General features: G+C 38.3%; 1 protein-coding gene across 1 annotated transcript in view; it reads right to left on the bottom strand.

The window, feature by feature from the left end:
* The window catches only part of LOC102743246 (uncharacterized), a gene marked incomplete at its 5' end in the record, with an annotated part of 218,059 nt that overhangs the window by 145,385 nt on the left and 51,217 nt on the right, over positions 1-21,457 (bottom strand). The window contains 3 exon segments of the mRNA XM_081827532.1: positions 6,890-7,123; positions 10,575-10,755; positions 12,735-12,811. Of these exon segments, the coding sequence (XP_081683658.1) occupies positions 6,890-7,123; positions 10,575-10,755; positions 12,735-12,811 (492 nt within the window).

Below are 21,457 nucleotides of genomic sequence, written 5' to 3'. Positions count from 1 at the left end.
TGGGAAAGCAGTTATCATAATCATCACAATTCTTCATTTGTGACTTTTTAAAAAGTAGTTCAGTATATTTTCTATTTCAATTTTCTATACAGCACTAAAGATTTCATGTTTATTTATCTGCATAGATTAGAATATTAGAATATTAGAAACCAAGTACAACTGAAGAAATAGTCAAATTTTTCACCAAATTTTCAAAGGATCAGTCCAATTTTCTTATAATAAGATTTTCCTTATGTAATGGTTTTCTATAGTTTATCATCTTTGTAATTATAAACAAAATGGATTCCCACAACAGTTTAAAAAAGGTTTCAATCAGTGCTTTCCAACTGTGGTATACACATCCTGTGAAAACAGAGATGTCTTAGCCCCAACACTTGACTCAATTTTGAGTTCATTAGTTGGAGAAATAATTATTTAATTGTACAAATTATACAATCATTTATTCTTTCTTCTGCTATTCAAAAGCTCTTAATTACCTAATATTTTATTAAAATTGAATAGAAAAAGCATAGTGTTTATTTTATATTCTTTTGGAAAATTATAAAACATTTCAAATCTAGAAGATTCAAAAGAATAATACAAGATGGCATTCATCCTTTCATTCTTCCTTGCTCTTGAAAGATATTTCTTGTTAATTCTTTTAGCAAGGTTATATTGGTTGTGGATTGAATTGTGTCCCCCAAAAGAAGATATATTGAAATACTAACCCCCAGAATCTCAGAATGTGACAGGATTTGGAAATAAGATCTTTGTTGATTTAACCAAGTTAAGGTCATTAGGGTGGGTCCTAATCCATTATGACTGGTGTCCTTACAAAAAGGGGAAATTTGGGCACAAAGACAAATACACACAGAGGGAAGAAGATGTGAAGAAACACAGGGAGATGGCCACATGAAGACAGACGATAGGAGGGATGCATCTACAGGCAAGGAACACCTGGGGCTACCAGAAGCTAGAAGAGAGGTACAGGACAGTTCTTCCCTAGCACTGAGAGAGAGAGAGCAAAGGTCCTACTGAAGTCTTGCCTTCAAACTTCTGGCCTCCAGAATTGTGAGACAATAAAATTCTTTGTTTTGAGCCACTAAGTTTATGATCCTTCATTATGGCAGCTTTAGGAAGCTCATCTAATATTCTTAGTCAAAACGGTTTCTATTCATTTAGAACATCCCCCTGTGCCAACTCTTGAATGGTAGGTTAGGTAACCATCTTAAATTTTCTCCCAGGACCCTGAATATATTGTTCAATTGTCTTCAGTCCTCACTATTGCCATCTGCAGCTTCGTCACTATGTGTTCACCTGCGGATTGATTTTACTTTGTCCTGCTCACAATTTTTGTTCCCTTAATCTGAGAGTTTCTGGCAAGTCTGGGAAATTAATAGCTGTTACATCTTCGTATAATGTTTATTCCCTCTTTTTCATTATTCTCTGCTTCTGGGAATATTATAAGCTGCATGTTAGACCTTCTTTTCTAAATCTTTCCAAATCACTTCAGTTTTTTCATCTCTTTATCTCTTAGAGCTGCAGTCCAGGCAAGGTCCTCAGATCTGGCTTCCAGCACATTAGCTCTCTGCTTAGAGGGTCTATTCTAAGTAATATATCTTTTGAATTTTTAATTTCAACTACTATATATTTTCCTTATAAGAGTTATATTACTAGGTTAACAGAAGAAAGAAAATTTTAAACAAAACCTAGAGAAAGAGAAATTTCTTATTATTTCCCTCTATTCGTGGGCAGATTATTTTTTTTGTCCAGTCTATCCTTTTTGGGCTAGTCTTGAATATCCTAGTTTAATGCAGGAGACTTTCTTTCAAAACTCCATATCTAATGGGCCCAAGGCCTCACCTCCTGAATGGCCATTAAAATCCAAAGCTTTAGCTACCCAAGATTGATCATCTCCCCAGTTAACTCACTGCCCTGTCTGGTTTTCAATTTCTTCTTCATTTCTGATAATCAAGGAGATCCTTTTCCCTCTTGAGTGTTTATCTGTGCATTTAAAAGCCACTGGCTCATATCTCATCTAGAATTTCCAGGTATTTATAGAACCTAACCTGAAAACAAAATATGTCTTTGGCTCCGGCTTCTGGCAGAATGGTAGACTAAGACAATCAGAATATTTAACTTAGTTTATCATCCTGCAAAAACTGAAAGACAAAAGGCATATTTCGGAGGGTGGCATATACCTTCTCAAAGATCCTTGCTTATGCATTGTTAATGAACATGATCAACAAAGAAGGCAATGTTTTCTATTTGAAAGATTTCCAGGATAAATGTCAAAAGACAAGTAGGTTGGGCGCCTGGGTGGCTCAGTTGGTTAAGCGACTGCCTTCGGCTCAGGTCATGATCCTGGAGTCCCGGGATCGAGTCCCGCATCGGGCTCCCTGCTCAGCGGGGGGTCTGCTTCTCCCTCTGCCCTCTTCCCTCTCGTGCTGTCTCTCATTCTCTCTCTCTCAAATAAATAAATAAAATCTTTAAAAAAAAAAAAAAAAAAAAAAAAAGACAAGTAGGTTCCAAATGTCTCTACCAAGGAACTATTCAAAAATCTTCAGGCAAAACAAGCTTAAGTCTAAAATCCATAATTTAATTAAATATGATTCTTACAATAACTCAAAAGGGGGAGGGAGTTGTTATTACCCCATTTCACAGGAGAGGACTGAAGCTCAGACTTGTCAGTCAACTCATTGTTTCAGATCAACTCCACCTTGCAATACAGGAAAACCAATGTTAAGATGTGGAATTATTTAGACAAAATCCAAATGATAGTATCTGGAAGTAGTCTTTGGATGTTTGGGGTATATTACTTGGGGCTTACCAATATATCTGCTGCCTCCTTTGGAGACTTCTCAAACGCTTTTCACCTTAACCTTCAAATATTTACCTCCTGGCATAGCCAGATGCCAAAAGGAAGCCAGCTTTGATACCTCGTAACGCTGTATCCTCATTCCAAGATCTATTAACAAGGTAAACTTACATGTGGGTAATGCAGGCCTTTCCTCAGCATTCTGGGTGCTTCTGTAATTAGGATTTGCCCTTCCTTTTGGGCAATGTTTTCTCAGTCCATCCTTTCTTCATGAGAAGAGATGACCATCTCCCCGCACTGTTAGCACTTGTAAGATGCCCTGCATTCTCAAAAGACCTTATGAAGCCAATTTCTCCTGTTCCTGGAGTTACAATAGAGATGACCCTGTCTTAGACTTGCATTTTATTTTATTTTTTTATTTTTTTTTAAAGATTTTATTTATTTATTTGACAGAGAAAGACACAGCGAGAGAGGGAACACAAACGAGAGAGGGAACACAAACGAGAGAGGGAACACAAATGGGGAGTGGGAGAGGGAGAAGCAGACTCCCTGCCGAACAGGGAGCCCGATGCAGGACTCGATCCCAGGACTCCAGGATCATGACCCGAGCCGAAGGCAGTCGCTTAACCAACTGAGCCACCCAGGCACCCTTAGACTTGCATTTTAAAAGTAGTGACATAAATATCTTAAATGTCCCAATATCAATTACATACCCAATGCACATTTATGTGTTTGTGTATGTGTATTCCTATTATTAAAAAATTGCCTTTCTGGAAAACTTGCTGTTTTAACTGTCAGTATCCCACAAACGGCCAGCAGAGTGACTGGCAGGCAGAATTGTACGGTTAGTGAAAAATCTGCTATTATTGGGTAGAACCCAATGGAATGAACAGGACTTTGAGCAATAGCATTTTTATTCTGAAATCAAACAGCCTCAGATGACTTCTCTTTCCTGTCAAGTTCTGGAGGTTTTGGTGCTTTTCTTGTTTCTGTTTTTGTCCTGAAATTTGTACTTTTCCTATATACACTGAATGCGAAATAGCCTAGTGCCTTTCTTTGGGGATCCAGGATTTTGTTAGGTGATACCAAGGGATGCATGTAATTCTGTGACATTTTGTCAGGCTGTTAAAGAGTAAATTTTCCTTGGCTGTGGCAGGAGGTAATTATTTTTGTTTGTTTGCTCCTGACACAGGGGAAGAAAATTTGGGGTTGTTATTTCAACTATTCCAAGACACTTCTTGTTCTTTTTGGCAGGAAGGGAAAAATGCATTTTACTATTGAAAGAAGGGCCGGCCTCTGCTTTCCCCTACAGACTGGATGCACTTTTTTTAATGCTGAATATTTTTGCAACAACAGTCACGTAGTGGTTCTGCCCCTCTCCCTGAAGCCGTCCTTAGTACACTTCTTCAGCCCTCCTGGCATTTGATCTGCAGCACTGTTAGGATCTTCCGACAGCATGCATGGAATATTCTCAAAGCAAACACAGCAATATATGTATGTGACTTCTGCCCTGGAGTTCACACTCTGATAGCCGGAGCCAGGGATGGGCCTCTAAATCCATAATAACAATAATAAGAACATAATAACAATAATAGAAATAACAATTTCTATTGCCTTTTAACATCAAACAATTAATTATGCAGATGGTTCTAAAAAGCAAGCTCCTGAAATGACATATTCTGTTGCCTAACTCCATGCATTAAAATTTCAGGTACTTAATTAAAATGTACCAAAAGAATGCAACAGCCCATTAGGTACTGATTGAATTATTTTTTAAAATAACTAAAATTTTAGGTCTCACCACGTTTCTGAAATTTCTCTGAGGTGAAGGGTGAGAACCAAGACCTCAGCTCAGGGGCTGAATTATGTCTGCTGCCTTCTTAGAACGCATCCTCAAAGTCTGATTCCATAGAGGCAGTGGGTTCCCCCAGGGAAAAATGTCCTCTCTGTCCAACCCAAGACTAGCTCCTCTCACAGGTATCCCCCCCCCACCCTTCACAAGGCCTTTGGGATCCGTTATTAGAGGGAAAAAAAAAAGTTAACTGACATTGTTCTCAAGCAAATGTCAGTTTAAAAGTTACTTGCCATATAAACATCCATCATATATATTAAAATGAAAGTCCACTGGGTAAAAATTTATGGGGTTCATTATCAAAGAAACAGAATAATTACAACAGTGATAATAAAAAAAGGCTCTAGATTCCTACTACACACTGGCACTGGATTTCCACAAGTATATTCTTAGTCATTTCTCACAATGTGTCTGGTAGACAGATATTATCCCCATCTCACAGATGAGCCAACTGAGGTCTGGTTCCCCAGTGACTGTTGTCAGCCAGGATTCCTTTTCGCTTGAGGAGAATGCTGTCCCAGGAAGAGTTGAGGTCTCTGTCTTAGAGAGACTTCTGATCTTACCACCCTCATCAACACTACCAATTCTCCAAACCATATAGAAGTGGACCATGGATACATTTTAGGATTAAGCTGTGACCTTCACTGAATGTCTGGTTAGTACATGGCTCCCAACAGTAGGAGGGCTTTGCTTTTTGGTTTTAACCCCTGCCAACTTTCAAACAGAGAGGTCATCTGACCCTCTGCTCTTATTATTCATTGGTGTGGCTTTTATGAAGGCTAGATCTTTTCTATTTCTTAAAATTCACTACAGAGTTGTTGCTCATTAATAAAACAAAAACAAAAACCAACCAACAAAACAACAACAACAACAAAAACACTGTCCTCAAGGAGCATAGATATCCAACAAGTAAAGGTGGCAAAAAAATGGAGGTTGGTAATTTTCTTCTTGGACCCTACAAGGGTGGCCTCCTAAGTTTGTAGTTCATAGATCTCTGTACAGAATGGCTCATTTTTTTATGGCTTCACATCCCATTTTAATTTTTTCAGTTGGTCAGGATAAATACAATACATTATCTGAAGAGTATATTCATGTGAATAATACATTACAACCCTTAATGAAATACCACATGCTAAAATTAATTAAAAAGATACTTTTAGCACAAAACCTAAGGGGAAGTGGGGAAAGAGAGCACTTCTATATATTTTAGAGAGAAATTAGGTTTTTTTCTTAAATATCACTCTGTGATACCTATATTGACTCTCAAGATGTTTGTTTTATGCATTCAAATTAATAGTATACAAGGCAATTCTATATTTGTGAACAGTCAGTGCTCATGCCCAACGTCCAATGTGTCAGCATGCGGTAAGCGTCCTGGGACTAACCCAACCTCCTTTCTTTTTCTTGGGCTGGAGTTTCCTGGAACATGCCCCAGAGGAAGCTGAGCCTTCCTTCTCTGCTTCCAAAGGTAACTTGATGATCTGCTTCTCATCCCTGCATCCAGGGTCACTCTTTTTCTTTTTTTTTTTTTTTTAAGATTTTATTTATTTATTCATGAGAGACAGAGGCAGAGGGAGAAGCAGGCTCCCCGCGGAGTGGAGAGCCCGATGCGGGACTTGATCCCAGGACCCTGGGATCATCACCTGAGCCAAAGGCAGACGCTTAACCAACTGAGCCACCCAGGTGTCCCCAGGGTCACTCTTTAATCTTACCCACCTCTTCTTGTCTTACTCAGCACCATCTTCTCTGCAATCCCTTTGCATGGTAAACACATCCCCCTATATCCATAATATATTTTCTGAACAATCCTTCCAACTTTGCTTCTGTCCTAAAGCTTGGTTCTCACCTAAAATCAGCGTCCCTGGCTACCTACACACGTATACATGTACTACACACCAAATAACACACATCCTCAATCGCTCAGCACATAAATCCTAAAAAGATGAAGAACTAGACCAAGCATCCACATTATATGTTCTTGATACATAAAGCTAGCATTTTCATTTTACACTGGACTTAGAGTGTCCATTTATGGTCCACAACAGATGCTTGGTGCATAGTAGGCGCTCACTGGGTATTTGCTGGATGAATGAATGAATGAATGAATGAATGAAATCCTTTCTGTTTACTACCCAAAGTTGAATACCTAAAGCTATATCAATAGGGATGAAAAAATGGACAGATAGGAAGCATGGGGAAGCTACTTAAAAAGTGTTATGTGTGCAAAAAGTCCAGCTTACCACATAAAGGCTTTCATGGAAATACAGCCCCACATCATAAAAGTTTCCATCATGCCTCACTGGATGTATTCTGGTCTTCAGCTCCTCCATTTGCCTCCACTGCAAGGCACAGCCACCTGGTCGACCAAGCAAGGACACTCTGAGGAGGTAAGAGCCTTGGGGAGCCTTGTTCTTGAGGCCCCTTATGCATTTCATCTGTATTTGAAGATGCTGAGGCACCTGACCCTGCTCAACCTAAAGACAAGACAGGTCTCTGAAATATGCAGGAACTGGGTAAAACCACGCAATTAGCCACAATGCGCTTCTCGGGGGTGGGGGGAAATAGATAATTATTTTCACTCAACCTGTAATTGTCAGGTATTAGCAAAGATAACAGAGGAGGACACACGATATATAATTAGGAGGTCAAAAGGCAAGGCTGCCAATTATGCCAGGGAAAGTTTAGCCAATTTTTAAGCATGGTATGTTAATGATCTGTGACATCAGAAACCATTCATCTATTATAATAAGATAGAATTAACAGGAAACCAACACTTTTAAAAACCACACATCATGCTTCTTCAAGGTATCTGGGATGAGTGAACATGGGCAGTGAGCTTCAAACTCAGAGTTTGAAAGGCGACAGCCCTTACTTCTGACACTAATCACAGACCATATGACACTGTAGGAGAGGAAACATTTTTTCTCTACCCTTCATGGTCTTCGCTGGACTACAAATTAAATTTACATGAAACAGATTAACAGGAGAAAGAAGCCAAAGTTTTATTACTACACAGCAAGGCCCAGTAATGAAATGGAAACCTACAGAAATGACCAAGGCAAGCAGTTTTTCTACCTTTTAGGAAGAGAGACAGTACATTTGTGAGAAATTGACAGGATAAAGAAAACAAGTGTTTGAGAGTTTTAATGAGGAAGAAATTCTAAGCAAAATTTGGGCGAAGTAGTAGATTAGTAAAAATAAATAACAAGGTTTCTACATCTTTCTCCTCTTAAAAATTCCAATCTCTGGTGATAACCATGTCTTTTCACTTCTTAGTACAGGGAGGGTACCTTCCATATGGGAGACTGATTCAGGGGGACAGGGGAGGTTCTGAGTGGTCTTGCACTGGCTGTTTCTCAAGCAGCTTCAATTCAAAATAATCACTGTGCCATTGTGGTACATTTGGGGCAGCCTGCCCTTGGTCCCTAGACCACGTTGAGGAGGGAAGTACAAAGTAGGTCAGACTAACATCTCACCCGGTAGTTTTATTCAGTTTCAACAAGAGGTCCACTTGCCCCATCAGCTTCAAATGAGAATAAAAAAATAAAGGAGGGGGTAGCATTTGTAAGCGCTTTAACTTACAACTTAGCATAAATTGTATGTAACAAGAACATGATTCAGGCATATTTTATGGGACATTTAAATTTCATTGCTTACCTTCAGCTGACAGAAATAGGCCATTTTCATTTTTAGTAAGTGCTGGAAAGTTTATACAAATTGATGAGACTTTTATTTTTTTTTAAAGATTTTATTTATTTATTTGAGAGAGAGAATGAGAGACAGCACAAGAGGGAAGAGGGTCAGAGGGAGAAGCAGACCCCCTGCTGAGCAGGGAGCCCGATGTGGGACTCGATCCTGGGACTCCAGGATCATGACCTGAGCCGAAGGCAGTCGCTTAACCAACTGAGCCACCCAGGCACCCCCAAATTGATAAGATTTTTAATGGACTTGTTTCAGATTAAACAAAAATTAAACTGGGATTATTAATAACTCAAATGTCATTAAGTCATGTTTTCTATACTCACAAGTCCCAAATAGTCTTCAGAATAATTTGACCTCAAAGAATTCTCTATTACATTGTGCTTATAGCAAAAAATAATGTCGTTTCTGGAAGCAGGTTACTCTCTTGGCTACCAGAGTTAGTAGCACTACCCATTAATCTGCAGCCAACAGTAAGTACTTATTAATCCTGCCTCGACTTATTTCGTGAGCGATAATATATATTTCCATATAGATAGTCTGCTTCTGGAATCAAATCACAGTAAAACAAAGAGTGAAAGTTGCTAAACTTCTTTTGTTTTTTCATATAAATCATACTTAAAAGCTAATCAGAACAACAATTATTTTTGGTTTAATTAGAAAATCTTAATTAACAAAAAAGACTTAACCTTAATATTTTGGTTTCCAAAAATATTTGAAAAATTAACACCAAGTGAATAAATAAGACAATCTCTTTAAACCTCAAGGCAGGATTACTGATGCAGGCAGACCGAGTTATTAAACACATTCTAAATTAAATGCCTCTATGAATTTTATACTGAAATATATTGTGATAGTTTTGCATGCCAAATGTGACATTTTGTATTTTAGATTCATCTTCTGTAGTCATTTTGAAAATGTCATACAAACAAAGATTTTGTCATTAGCAATGGAATTACTATGCATGGCCGCTTAGCCATCTCTTTGCTGGCTCTTGTGGTTGTTTCAAGTCAGCAAACCATAAAAAATCTTTATCTCTCTGAAACACAGCAATTTGGAAGATAATCGAATGGTGACTAGGGGGCAGAAATGCCAGTCTGAGGAATTATACCACAATCTCTCTTGCATTTACAACCTTCCTCAAAGTGAGTGTCAGATGAGGAGGGAAAGAAGACAGAAGATCCATCAAATCTCAAACCTTGTCATATTTGCATGATGGCAGCCCTGCCTCATTGTCTAGTGAGAACCCAGCCTGGCACCATGGACACCGTGGACATGAGGAATTCCAATGGATTCACAACTGAGAATTTTAGCCATTCTATTTTAGCAAAGACTTCTCCTCAAAAATATTAACTGAGACCTGCTGAAACTCTGTTTCTCTAAAGGGTCCCACAGGAGGAAAAGCACAATAGGAAAGGGAGTCAATAACAACTTATCTCATCACTTGGCATTTTGCAGCAGAGATAAAGTTCATCGTGAGAACCTCACCTTCCAGCAAGGTCCTGCTGCTCCCTTTGATTCATGAGTTACTTCTGGGAGGCTGCAGAGCTTGGCTGCGCTGTCTTCTCTACAGACATTTAGGTCTGCAATTAATGGTTGACTTGGCGCTCTGCAGCAGTTACAAGAAGAGGGGAGATAAAAGGAACAGAAATCGACAATGGGCATAATAAAAAGGTTTGCCTTTGGAAACACAACACAATTTGATGTTTCCCTTAAACATTGTGTCAGATTAACTGAGAACTAGATAAATACCACATTGTCACCATTGATTAAAGTTGGGGAGATGAGTAGCTTTTGAAATGGGATCCTACAAAATACAAGACTCACAATATTCAGTACTGATCTCCCAACAATTAAAATGTGGCTTGTTTCAGAAATTACCAGAAGATCACATATTTGGTAAGACTTTTCGCCACTTCATTTTCTACCCCCAGCCCCTTCCATCCTATAAATTGATAAAGAAACTCTGGAATGGGGAAATCATTTAAACAGATGAATAGCTGATATTACATAAACTTTTTCTTTTCTTTTTTTGATGCAATGGTCAGAGATCAAGATCTATTTCTGCCCTCAAAATATTCCCCAGGCTTTTTTTTTTCTTTCTCCTATTAACATTTACTGACTTTATTTGACCTTCTTTTTTACTGACTATTTATTTATTTATTATTTATTTATTTATTTATTTATTTATTTTAAGCTTCACATGTCCTCACAACATTCACCTACTTTCCCATATTCATTTGAATTAAGAAGGATCTTGTATTTCACTTCTTCTGACTTAAGCTTAATTCCATCAGCAGGGCCATCTGAGATAATGACTGTTCCCCCAGCAGAGGAATGGCCTTTTGGATCTCGCAGCTGATTTAGTTTCTTGTGATAGAAATGATTTCCCTTAATTTGGTTAGAGCTACATTGACACAAGGGTTCATTAGGACACCCATTTGCTGGCAATTCAATTTCAAATTAAATACACTTTGTTGTAAATTTTATTACTTTTAAACTACTGTATCTATTGTCTTTAATGGCCCTATTATACAGTTATGAAGGTAAACAGATTTCATTAGTAAATATCAAACATGTTAGGTTAACCAGAGTGAAATAGTTTCCTCAGTTTCTTTCTTTGGTCTCTTGGCAAGCATTGTAAGGCACTCATGAAATATCCTAAAAACTTAATCTAAATAATTAGATGCTGAATTCATGATTATCATGCTAAAGGAAAAAAAAAAGATCCTTAGTTGCAATCCCAGTTCTTTGTAATTAAAGGTTTTCTAAAAATAACTTCCTTAGTTAAAATGGAACATGCACATCAAAAGGTTAACACACAGCTTTAACATGATATTAGTTACCTAGAGTTAAGTCTAGAGATTTGTGTCCCCTTGGAGCAGTCATACCCTGGACCAGGAGCCAGACCAGACATGAGGTCGTTTTGAATTAGGTCCTGTGGCATATTACTACTCTTTTTTTTTTTCACCTCATATACAGCACTTATTAATTTTGTGATTATATAAATATATGTTTACATTTGCACATTATACAAAATTTGATTATATAAAAAGCCTCCCAAAAGTCATCCATTAGTCCACAACTCAAAGATAAACATTAATAAAATACTGAGGTCTATTCATCATAGCTAGGTAGCTAAATACACCTTTTTTTCCTCCTTACAAAATAAGGCCAATGATGTAAGTGTTATTTTGTCACCCATATAATGCACTTTGTACATTACAAGCATTTTCCATGAGATTAAGGTTTTTTTCTACAGCATAATCTCTTATTGTTGGGTATTTAGGTTAATTCCAAGTCTCACTATTATAAGTTAGCCCATAATTAAGTCTCTTGCATATAATGTCTTGTCTACCTCCCTGGCCATTTTCCTGGTCTGAAGTCCTAGCCCTAGAAGTACAGTGATCAGGGCTACTACACTGAGTGTTGTCTGACACCTCAGCATTATATAATCCTGCCCCCATGGCCTGTTCTCTGGGGCACTGAATACTCTTCACAGAGAGACAGGTCCCACTCCAGTTGATACTGTATTTTCTCTGCTAGTCAGATTAGAAATTAAGTAAAATGACAATGAATGAACAGCACTGATGTCTACAACAGGATTTCTCAACCTCTGCCCTACTGATATTTTGAACCACATAACCCTTTGCTGTGGAGGCTGGCCTGGGCACTGTAGAATGTTTAACAAGATCTCTGGCCCCTGCCCACTAGATGCCATTAACAGACCCTTTCCTAGGCCCAGTCGCAACAATAGAAAATGTCTCCAGACATCGCCAAATGTCCCCTGCGGGCAAAATCGATCCCTGTTGAGCACCACTGATATATGTATGAACAGTTATTACTGAATGCTTAGCATGTTCAGGGCACCCTTTTAAATATGTTATATCTATTATTTCTTTTAACCCTTATGATAGTCCAACAAGGTATTCTTATTTCTGCTTCACTGATGAACTGATGCTGGAGAACGTCAACTATCTTATTTGAGGGCCCAAGATTCAAAGTGAGACCATCTAACTTGAAAGCCCCTCTGAACCTATACCGACTACTTCTGCATCTCCTCTTCTGACACGGAGAAGAAGCAACTGCCACCCCAGATCTTGGAAGTTCCTACCTTGGCTCAAAGATGTAGATACTTCCTGAGAGGCAAATGAGACATGGCTCTCAGCTATACCACCATTCACTATAATGCCCCATCCCCAACAGCCGTATATGAATGAAAGGGCACAGACAAATTTCAAGAGGAAAGGAGGTCACAGTTTTCACAAACCTGATCCTTAGGGTGAACCAAACTAGGGGTGCCTGGTCCCTATAATTGACCCATATTTAATCGATAGTGAAACAAAAGAAAAGAAAACGCCTTGAATCTACCATGAAGGAACATACTTCTTGAATGTTTTGTCAGTCTTTAAACAGGACATAGGAATGTACTGATTGAGTCCTTCCCCTTCACATTTTAAATCCTGCATCAAAGAAAACAGAAATGAAATAAAATTGATTAAAAATACACTTGAAATGTCATATGCAAAAGTGGGCTTTTCTAAGACCTGGATATGCTTACTCTGAAGGTTAAGGTTCCAGGAGACAAATAAAAACATGGGAGTTATACCTTGAGCAGCCACCTTTTATAGAATATGACTTTCCTCACTCTGCTTAGTTACTTTTGGCCAGGAAGGTGGAGAGGATAATAAAGAACATTAAAAAAGGAGGAGAAATGTTTGGTGGATGAAAACCCAGTTTTCTTTATCTCTGTTTCTCTCTTTCTCTCTCTCTCATGTACAGACACACACACACACACACACACACACACACATGCACACATACCGCATAATGGTATACTCACACAATGGAACACTTAACAAAATGTAAACGGAGATATGGCAGAATGTGTAGGATGCTAGAGATGTTAATAATAATTATGATCGTATAATTTATCATCCAATCCAAGACATTTTGGTAGGCAAAGAGGAAACAATTATTCTAGGACAACAGGCACAACCCAGGACTACCCCATGCCCAACATAATGTATAGCAATTCTATTAATAATACTCATCCAGATGTTCTGAAAGGATATCATAGACAAACACCAACACACTTTGAGAAGATGAATGTTGAGGGAATGAAGGAGAGAAAGAGAGGGAACTCAAGGTGGAAGCTTCAGTCCTTTATAACCTAGCCTTGGAAAGGACATGGTAGCACTTCTGTGGTACCCTATGGGTCACACAGATCAACCCTGGTACAGTGTAAGAAGGAACTACAAAAATGTGCTAATAGGAGGCCAGGATCCTGACTCCATAGCAATCACAAAGCCAAACAAGCAAATGTTGTGAGTTGCTTAAGTCTCAAGGTTGGAATGATTCTCCATGGCTCTCAGCTCTGTCCCCTGGACACCTGGTTCCACTCCATGGATCGTCCTTGTTTTTTTCATGAAAGCTAGCCCATGTTTGCAGCTAAGTCATTTCCTGCCAGTAGATTTGGGGGTCCAAAGACTCTTTCATTTTGGTTTCTCTCTGTCTCTTTTAGTTCAAGCGACTGGTTTTTCTGCTTATCTAATTCCATTTACAACTCTGTGGGTCTTCTGTGAATCTTAGCAGAGTCCACTTCATTAGGAAAAAACCAAACCCACAAATCTCTTCAAAAGAAGAACTTCCCTTCCACAGGCTTCCACTGAAAGATGCCATGTTATGTAGATAAATAAGGTTCTTAATACAGCTCTGCCAAGAGGACCTCTAAAATAAGTATGTGAGATCTAATAAAAAGTCTGATTCTACTAAGTAAATCTTTTTTTTTTTTAAGATTTTATTTATTTATTTGACAGAGAGAGACACAGTGAGAGAGGAAACACAAGCAGGGGGAGTGGGAGAGGGAGAAGCAGGCTTCCCGCCGAGCAGGGAGCCCAATGCAGGGCTCGATTCCAGGACCCTGGGACCGTGACCTGAGCCGAAGGCAGACATAACGACTGAGCCACCCGGGCACCCCTACTAAGTAAATCTTCTTAAATTTATCACATATTGATTAGCAGTGAGATTTCATAACAACAATGCTAATATACATTTATTGAGCACTGATACCCTACAAGACATTGTATTTCATTCAGTCTCTTTTTCTATGGCTATCATTATAATTTTGCTTTATACCAGACACAATGCTAGAAGCCAGGAATACAGTGGTATATAAAGATTTATATTATACCTGACACTATAAAGTCATCTTTCTAATGAACACTATAAATAAAATAAACTTGAGAAATGAGTAAAACAATGTCAAGGATGGTAAGAACAATCCAAAGAACAGTCTAGAGAAGACTTTTAGGGGAGGAAGGTTGTGGGAGGAAGGTTAGGAAAGAGTGATTTTTTTAAATGATACCTAGTAAAAGAATAGTTTAGCCATGCAAAAAGCAAAAGAAAGTAATTGCTCCAGGCAGAAAGAACAGCATGTACAAAGGTCCTGAGGTAGGACATAGTTTTACATAATTAAAAAGAAGATCAGTGTGGTCTAAGTACAGCCTCAAAGGAGAATATTGGGAAATTGGGTTGGAAACATAAATAGTTTCCTGCTGGACCTGCAGGTGACGTTAACCAATCTACGTATTATGGGCAATTGGGAAGCCAGTAAAAGGTTTAAGTAAATGAGTAGTAATTATCTGTCCTATATATAACCAGTGATGAAATCTTAAAAATATTAAATGCATGTTTATTTATTCCTCTCTCCTATAAATCATGTTTCTCAGCAAAATTCAGCTACTATAATTCCAGACAATTGGAGAAGGGAAATGTCTTCTCAATGTGGAGGACCTTAAAAAGGACTCACAACTGGGGCACCTGAGCGGCACTGTCAGTTGAGCCTCCGACTGTTGATGTCAGCTCAGGTCGCCATCTCAGGGTCATGAGATGGAGCCCCAAGTCAGGCTCTGTGCTCAGCGCGCCGAGTCTGCTTAAGACTTTCGATCCCTCTCCCTCTGCCCCTCCCCACCAAAATAAATAAATAAATCTTTAAAAAAAAAGTCACAACTAGAATGCATGAGGCAGTGGGGAACATTTCCCCTTTTGCTCCCAGTGGATTATGAACTGGAGAAGGAGGTAAAAATAAGAGAATCGAGCAGCCAAATGTACACATGTGGTATCTTCACCCCCACCCCAAACCCTCTTCTCCAAGGCAGAAATCCTGCAGGAATTGCAGAAGAAGTGTGAGACAGTTTGAGGAGAAATCAAAGGACAGAAGGGTCATGTCAGGCTTTCAGTTAAAATTCTGAGAAGAGACATGTTCCATGGTACCGCATGTACCAACATGGCAGGTGTGATGTTAGTTAACCACATTAGAGTAAAATGGGTGCTTTGCTGTGGTTAATCACCAAGAAGGCCCAAGTTTAGGATCTATATCAGTGAGGGTCCCAGCAGAAACATACGCATTCTCAAAATTAGATGACTGGAGGAAGAAGATTTATTTACAAATGTACTATTACAAGGCTGTGGATTTAGGAGCAGGCTGTTTCTACTGTTAGGCTTGAAGGGATGAGGAGACAGAGTAGTCACCAGACACTGGAAGGAGAGTTATATAAAGTCATCTACTCTTGAGTAGAACAGTGACCCTGGGTGGAGGGATGGAGGCAGCTTAATGCAGGGAGGGAAGAACTATCACATGACCTCTCTTCTCCCCTTCTTAGCCCTTAACAACACTCCCCATTGATGGAAAGCAACCAGAAGCCATAGGGAGCAGGAGCCCTACAGACGTGCCCTCACAGTTTAGTCTTGTGTGATAGAGAATACTGTAGGTTTAGCCTGGCAAGCTTACCAAGGAGCAAATGTGTATGTAGAAAAAGCTGTAGGGTGAACCACTTCACTAAACTAGGAAGTCTTGCTGATGAATTGAATGAGGAAGATAAGGGGAAATAAAAAACCAAAAATGAATTTCAAATTTCTGGTCTAAGTCAATTAGTGTTCTCTAGTGCTGTTTACTGGGATAGGAAAAATGGGATAGATAATGCAAACACAGTTGTTGTGGGTTTTTTTTTTTTTTAAGATTTTATTTATTTATTTGAGAGAGTGAGAGAGAGCATGAGCAGGGGGAGGGGCAGAAGGAGAAGCAGACTCCCCACCAAGCAGGGTGCCCGATGAGGGACTTGATCAGGAATCTGGGATCATGACCTGAGCTGTAGGCAGATGCTTAACCGACTGAGCCACCTAGGCACCCACAAACAAGGTTTTGAGGGACAAAATATCAGCTTCCAGGTTGGACGTGTTAAATCTGCAGTGTTTTTGTGATACCCGCATGGCAGTGGTAAGTAGGAGTAAGATCCAGGAGTCTGACAGTAAGAGCAGAGGTCAGAGGTTCTGGCTGTCACCAGTAACATAATGGAATTTAGGTGATGGGAATGAACGTAGCCATCCTGAGACCCTTCTAAGCACTTCTGTAGGTTTTGTCAGTTGATGCTGATGCTCTGAGTGTCAGACTGATTTCGCAGATGGGTAAATTGAAGCTTAGAGTGCTTTAGGTACTTGCCAAGGTTGCAGCACGTGGTGGAGACTGGAGCCAGCTCTCTGTGGTTCCAAAGCTCAGCTCTTAATCCATGTAATTGGCCCTTCATGTAGTTACCTTGTCGTTTTAGAGGCTACATGCATAGGGTAACAGTTTTCTTCACTCACTTGACCCCATATAGTTTCTATTATTAGCCCTTAACTAACATCCTTGTAAAAACACCTAAGGCTTGGATCAATGGATATATATGGTCCTTTGGAAATGAATAGAAAGGGCTAAACAGTAAAACTTTATTAAAACTTATGAAATTTTCCTTTGCACCAAATATTTTCCAAAAAAGATCAAACAGAGCAAGCCCGGTTTGCAAAGAGAATGAATGCCCTCATGGAGCCAACTATTTTCAAATCCTCTCAAGTACTCGAGAAGCATCAATTATTTATTAACAGTGAACTAATTAAAATTTATCACCTCATTAAGGAAGATTTTATCACAAACTTTATGACGTAACAATTATTTCATGCAGGTTTGGTCATATTTCTTCTTCCATATAAAAATATTCTTTTTTGTGTAGAGTTTATTTCAAAATACTTGGCAACCCAGACTTTCCACCATATCCTATTCGTCTGAACAAGTGATGGCTTGTTATAATGGAGGATTACACAGAGAACGGTTTGGCAAAAATTATCAGTAAATATTGTTACTAAAGGAGAAATTAAGATAGTTATGTTCTGCGTATTCATCCAACATCTAAACAAAATTCAAAATATTCCTAATTAGCTATCGCTAAAAAAATTTAAATATTGACTTTCCAAAAATATGTCTTCAGATTTTCCTAGTTTGAACCACCTTTTCTAACAAAAGTATGAAAAAATAACACAAGGAGAACAAGATTGTTCTAGATGCTTCTATATTCAAAAAAACAACATAGGATAATGGCTCTAAATGTTGTTACATTTTTCATAAATATCCATAAATCCTCAAAAACTAAAACTATTTCTATTTCCTTAACTCTCTCTCTCTTTTTTTTTTTTTTGACAAGTAATGTAAGTCACCAAAGAACCAGTTGGATTCTGCAAACTGAGTAGATACCTATTTTTCATTTTATCTAACAGTGAATTCTTTACTGGGATGTTATTATTCAAACTCTTTGCCTGTGGTAATGACTAACATAGGGAAGAAGAAAGAAATGAAGGACATAATTCAATTTTATCTAATATTTGTTGAGTATCTGTAATGTGCTAGGCACTAATCTATGGAGATTCTATGAAATAGCTGCCGAAACCTCACATTAACTATTTCAGGTAAACACTATAATTATCCTCATTTTTGAAGTGAGCAAACTGAGTAAATCAAGGTTAGATCAAACCTGGAGAGTTGACCTCCAGAGCACATGTTCCTAAGCCCTATATTATGGAGTTCTGAGTTTAATATTGTTTAACCATATATTAAATGATTTGAACCACTTCTCTTTATTCAAAAGCAATGCTTAGTAGCCAAACACACTACAAGTGTGTTATTTAGAAATAACAAACACTTAAGTTTATATGGAAAATCATCTCTATACTTGAATTTCATATATCAAATTTATAAAACAGTAATACTAAAATTGTCTTTGAATTTAATGTCAATTTTTCAATTTTTTTTCTAAAAACTTAAAACTTACATGAGCCATGCCAAGCAATATAAACAATATATTAAAGTAAAATCTTGCATGAAAATGCATGCTCTACATCTCTATGTAGAAATGCTGTCTCTGGTTATTTAACTATTTTAATTTTCTCTCAGTTTTCCAAAAAATTACACATTTAAGTACATAGGTACCAGCAACTTTAACATATGTCAATCTTAAATATATATATCACTAAACATATACATGGAATATGTATATGTGATATAATTAATAATTCTACGATGATTAAAAATGTAAATATGTCATAAAAATAAAAATTCCAAGTCAAATCATAGGTGAGAGTGGAATTATCCTTTGAAGGGCACAAACTTATTAAAACAATTCACTTTAAATATAGCATTCATAAAGTTACTTAGATTGAAGGATTAACCTAATAAGCATCAAGCTAAAGAATAATAGACAATAATGCCTTGGAAAATTTAAATAGTTTAATCTTGTCAGATGACATCCATAAAAATGTCTAGGTACTTTGAACTCTGTATTAACATTTTTCAAATATCAGAGTGAAGAGTGAGGATATACTATGGTTGATAAAAAAAACAAAAACAAAAACAAAAAAAAACTCCCAAGAGTCTTTCTTTAATAAACAATGAAAGTTGTCTTTCCATTCTACATCATCTTCTACTCAAAGCTCATGGGAGTCAGATCCCAGGCTCTTAGAAGAATGGGTTTTCTTGGGGTGCATGGGTGGCTCAGTTGGTTAAGCATCTGCCTTTGGCTCAGGTCATGATCCAAGGGTCCTGGGATCAAGCCCTGCATCGGGCTCCTTGCTCAGTCGGCTGTCTGCTTCTCCCTCTTTCTTAGTCCACCCCACCTCCCGCATGTGCTCTCTCTCTTGCTTGCTCTCTCTCTCTCAAGGGAATAAAAAAGAAAAAAGAACAGGTTTTCTATTAATATGTAGGAGAATATAAAACATGAAGACATGGATTCAGAAAGTAAGAAAATCTAAAGTTAAATTTCCAAGAAATATAAAATCAAATATGAAACAAATATTTGGTATGATCCAGAGTAGGGGAGATACTGAGAAATACCTGAGGAATAATGCACCACTTTACAGATTCATGAAAGCTTTCATAACATACAAATTGCCTAAATTTATTTAATTTTCAAACTATTTTTAATAACTGCTTTACTGGGGCGCCTGGGTGGCTCAGTCATTAAGCGTCTGCCTTCGGCTCAGGTCATGATCCCGGGGTCCTGGGATCCAGCCCCGCATCAGGCTTCCTGCTCGGCGGGAAGCCTGCTCTCCCTCTCTCACTCCCCCCTGCTTGTGTTCCCTCTCTCGCTGTGTCTCTCTCTGTCAAATAAATAAAAAAAAATAAAAATAAAAATAACTGCTTTACTGAGGTATATCTTAGAATCATGAGGAAAAAAATATTTGATGTTAAATATAAAATCATGCCTTTAAAAGAAAAGAAAATAATAAAATCATACCTCTTGCCTTTCAAGTAAAGTATCTACCAATGACCTAATACCATGAAAACTCTTTCTAGAGTACCCTGACTTATTATTATTTTATTTTTATTTATTTTTTTTAGGGAGAAAGAGAGAGAGAGCTCAAGCAGGGGGAGGGGCAGAGGGAGAGGGAGGGGGAGAATCTTAAGCAGCCTCCATGCCCAGCAGAGAGCCTGATGCAGGGTTCGGTCTCACGACCCTGAGATCATGACCTGAAATCAAGAGTCGGATGCTTAACCACCTGAGCTACCCAGGTGCCCCTACCCTGTCTTTTTAGAAGAAGATATCTAGGGTGACAAAATAATGGTAGTTGGTCAGGGAAAGTTCTACTTTATGGAAGAATTACAGCTAATAAATTTAGACAAAATGGTAGAATATAAAGCCATAATTTTGCAATTTTTAATGAAATTAGTATTTCAGGCAAGGATTACCAATTGATATAATAACACTAAACAGTGAATGGTTGATGAGGAAGTGGATATTGTTTGCTACCAAAGTAATATCACACAGATTTTTGTTTATTTCAAAGGGAAAATAATAGATGAGTCAAGCTACCATCACCATAAACCAATGACCAATTCTTGCATCATAAATGATGCAATGATCAGATATTATTCATCTCTAGGTGTGTTCAAATAGGATTTCACAATATTGTCTCCAATGTCTTCCAGCCAAAGATATTCATCTTGAATTCAATCAGCACCTTTAGATCAACTTCCATGTTATTGGAAGTACAGGGAATAAGAGAACAGGCTAACATCACCAGATGGAAGCGATTTTACAAGTCTGTCGATAGAATGTCTATGGTAAATCTGACCCAGTCAACATGTCAGGCTTGACTTACAGGACACAAGACGAGATGCAGTGCATGGTCCTGATTAGGTCCTGGTTTGGACAAAAACATAGTAAAGGGCATTTTGGAAATAATTGGTGAATTTGAGTATAGACTGGATATTAGGTAAAATTAAGGAATTATTTTGAATTTCATTAACTATGTTGATAGCTTGGACTATGTTCTTATTTTTTTAATGGCATAAAGAAGTTTGCTTTGGGTTGGGGGGGGGCTGGCTCCACACGCCTCTTACAAAACCAACATAATGATTTATGAGCTCCCCCTCTTCTAAGACATGTCCATGGAGATGTCCAATAGTTTCTTACTATTAAGCTGCCATCAGAAAATGGCCTTTAGTAAAGGACTGACCGCCATAGTGACCTCCCTCACCAAGCACTGCTAGAACTAGCCAGGAGAACTGGAACCATGAGAGAAAGGTTACATATTTCTGACTTAACTTTTTTTTTTTTTTTTAAAGATTTTATTTATTTATTTGAGACAGAGAGAATGAGATACAGAGAGCATGAGAGGGAGGAGGGTCAGAGGGAGAAGCAGACTCCCTGCCAAGCAGGGAGCCCGATGCGGGACTCGATCCCGGGACTCCAGGATCATGACCTGAGCCGAAGGCAGTCGCTTAACCAACTGAGCCACCCAGG

Source organism: Leptonychotes weddellii, chromosome 8, assembly GCF_054177405.1.
Source record: "Leptonychotes weddellii isolate Sample4059 chromosome 8, ASM5417740v2, whole genome shotgun sequence".
In the NCBI taxonomy this organism is placed as follows: Eukaryota; Metazoa; Chordata; class Mammalia; order Carnivora; family Phocidae; genus Leptonychotes; species Leptonychotes weddellii.
Note: the sequence above shows the minus strand (reverse complement) of the source record. Positions and strands in the feature narration are given on the sequence as shown.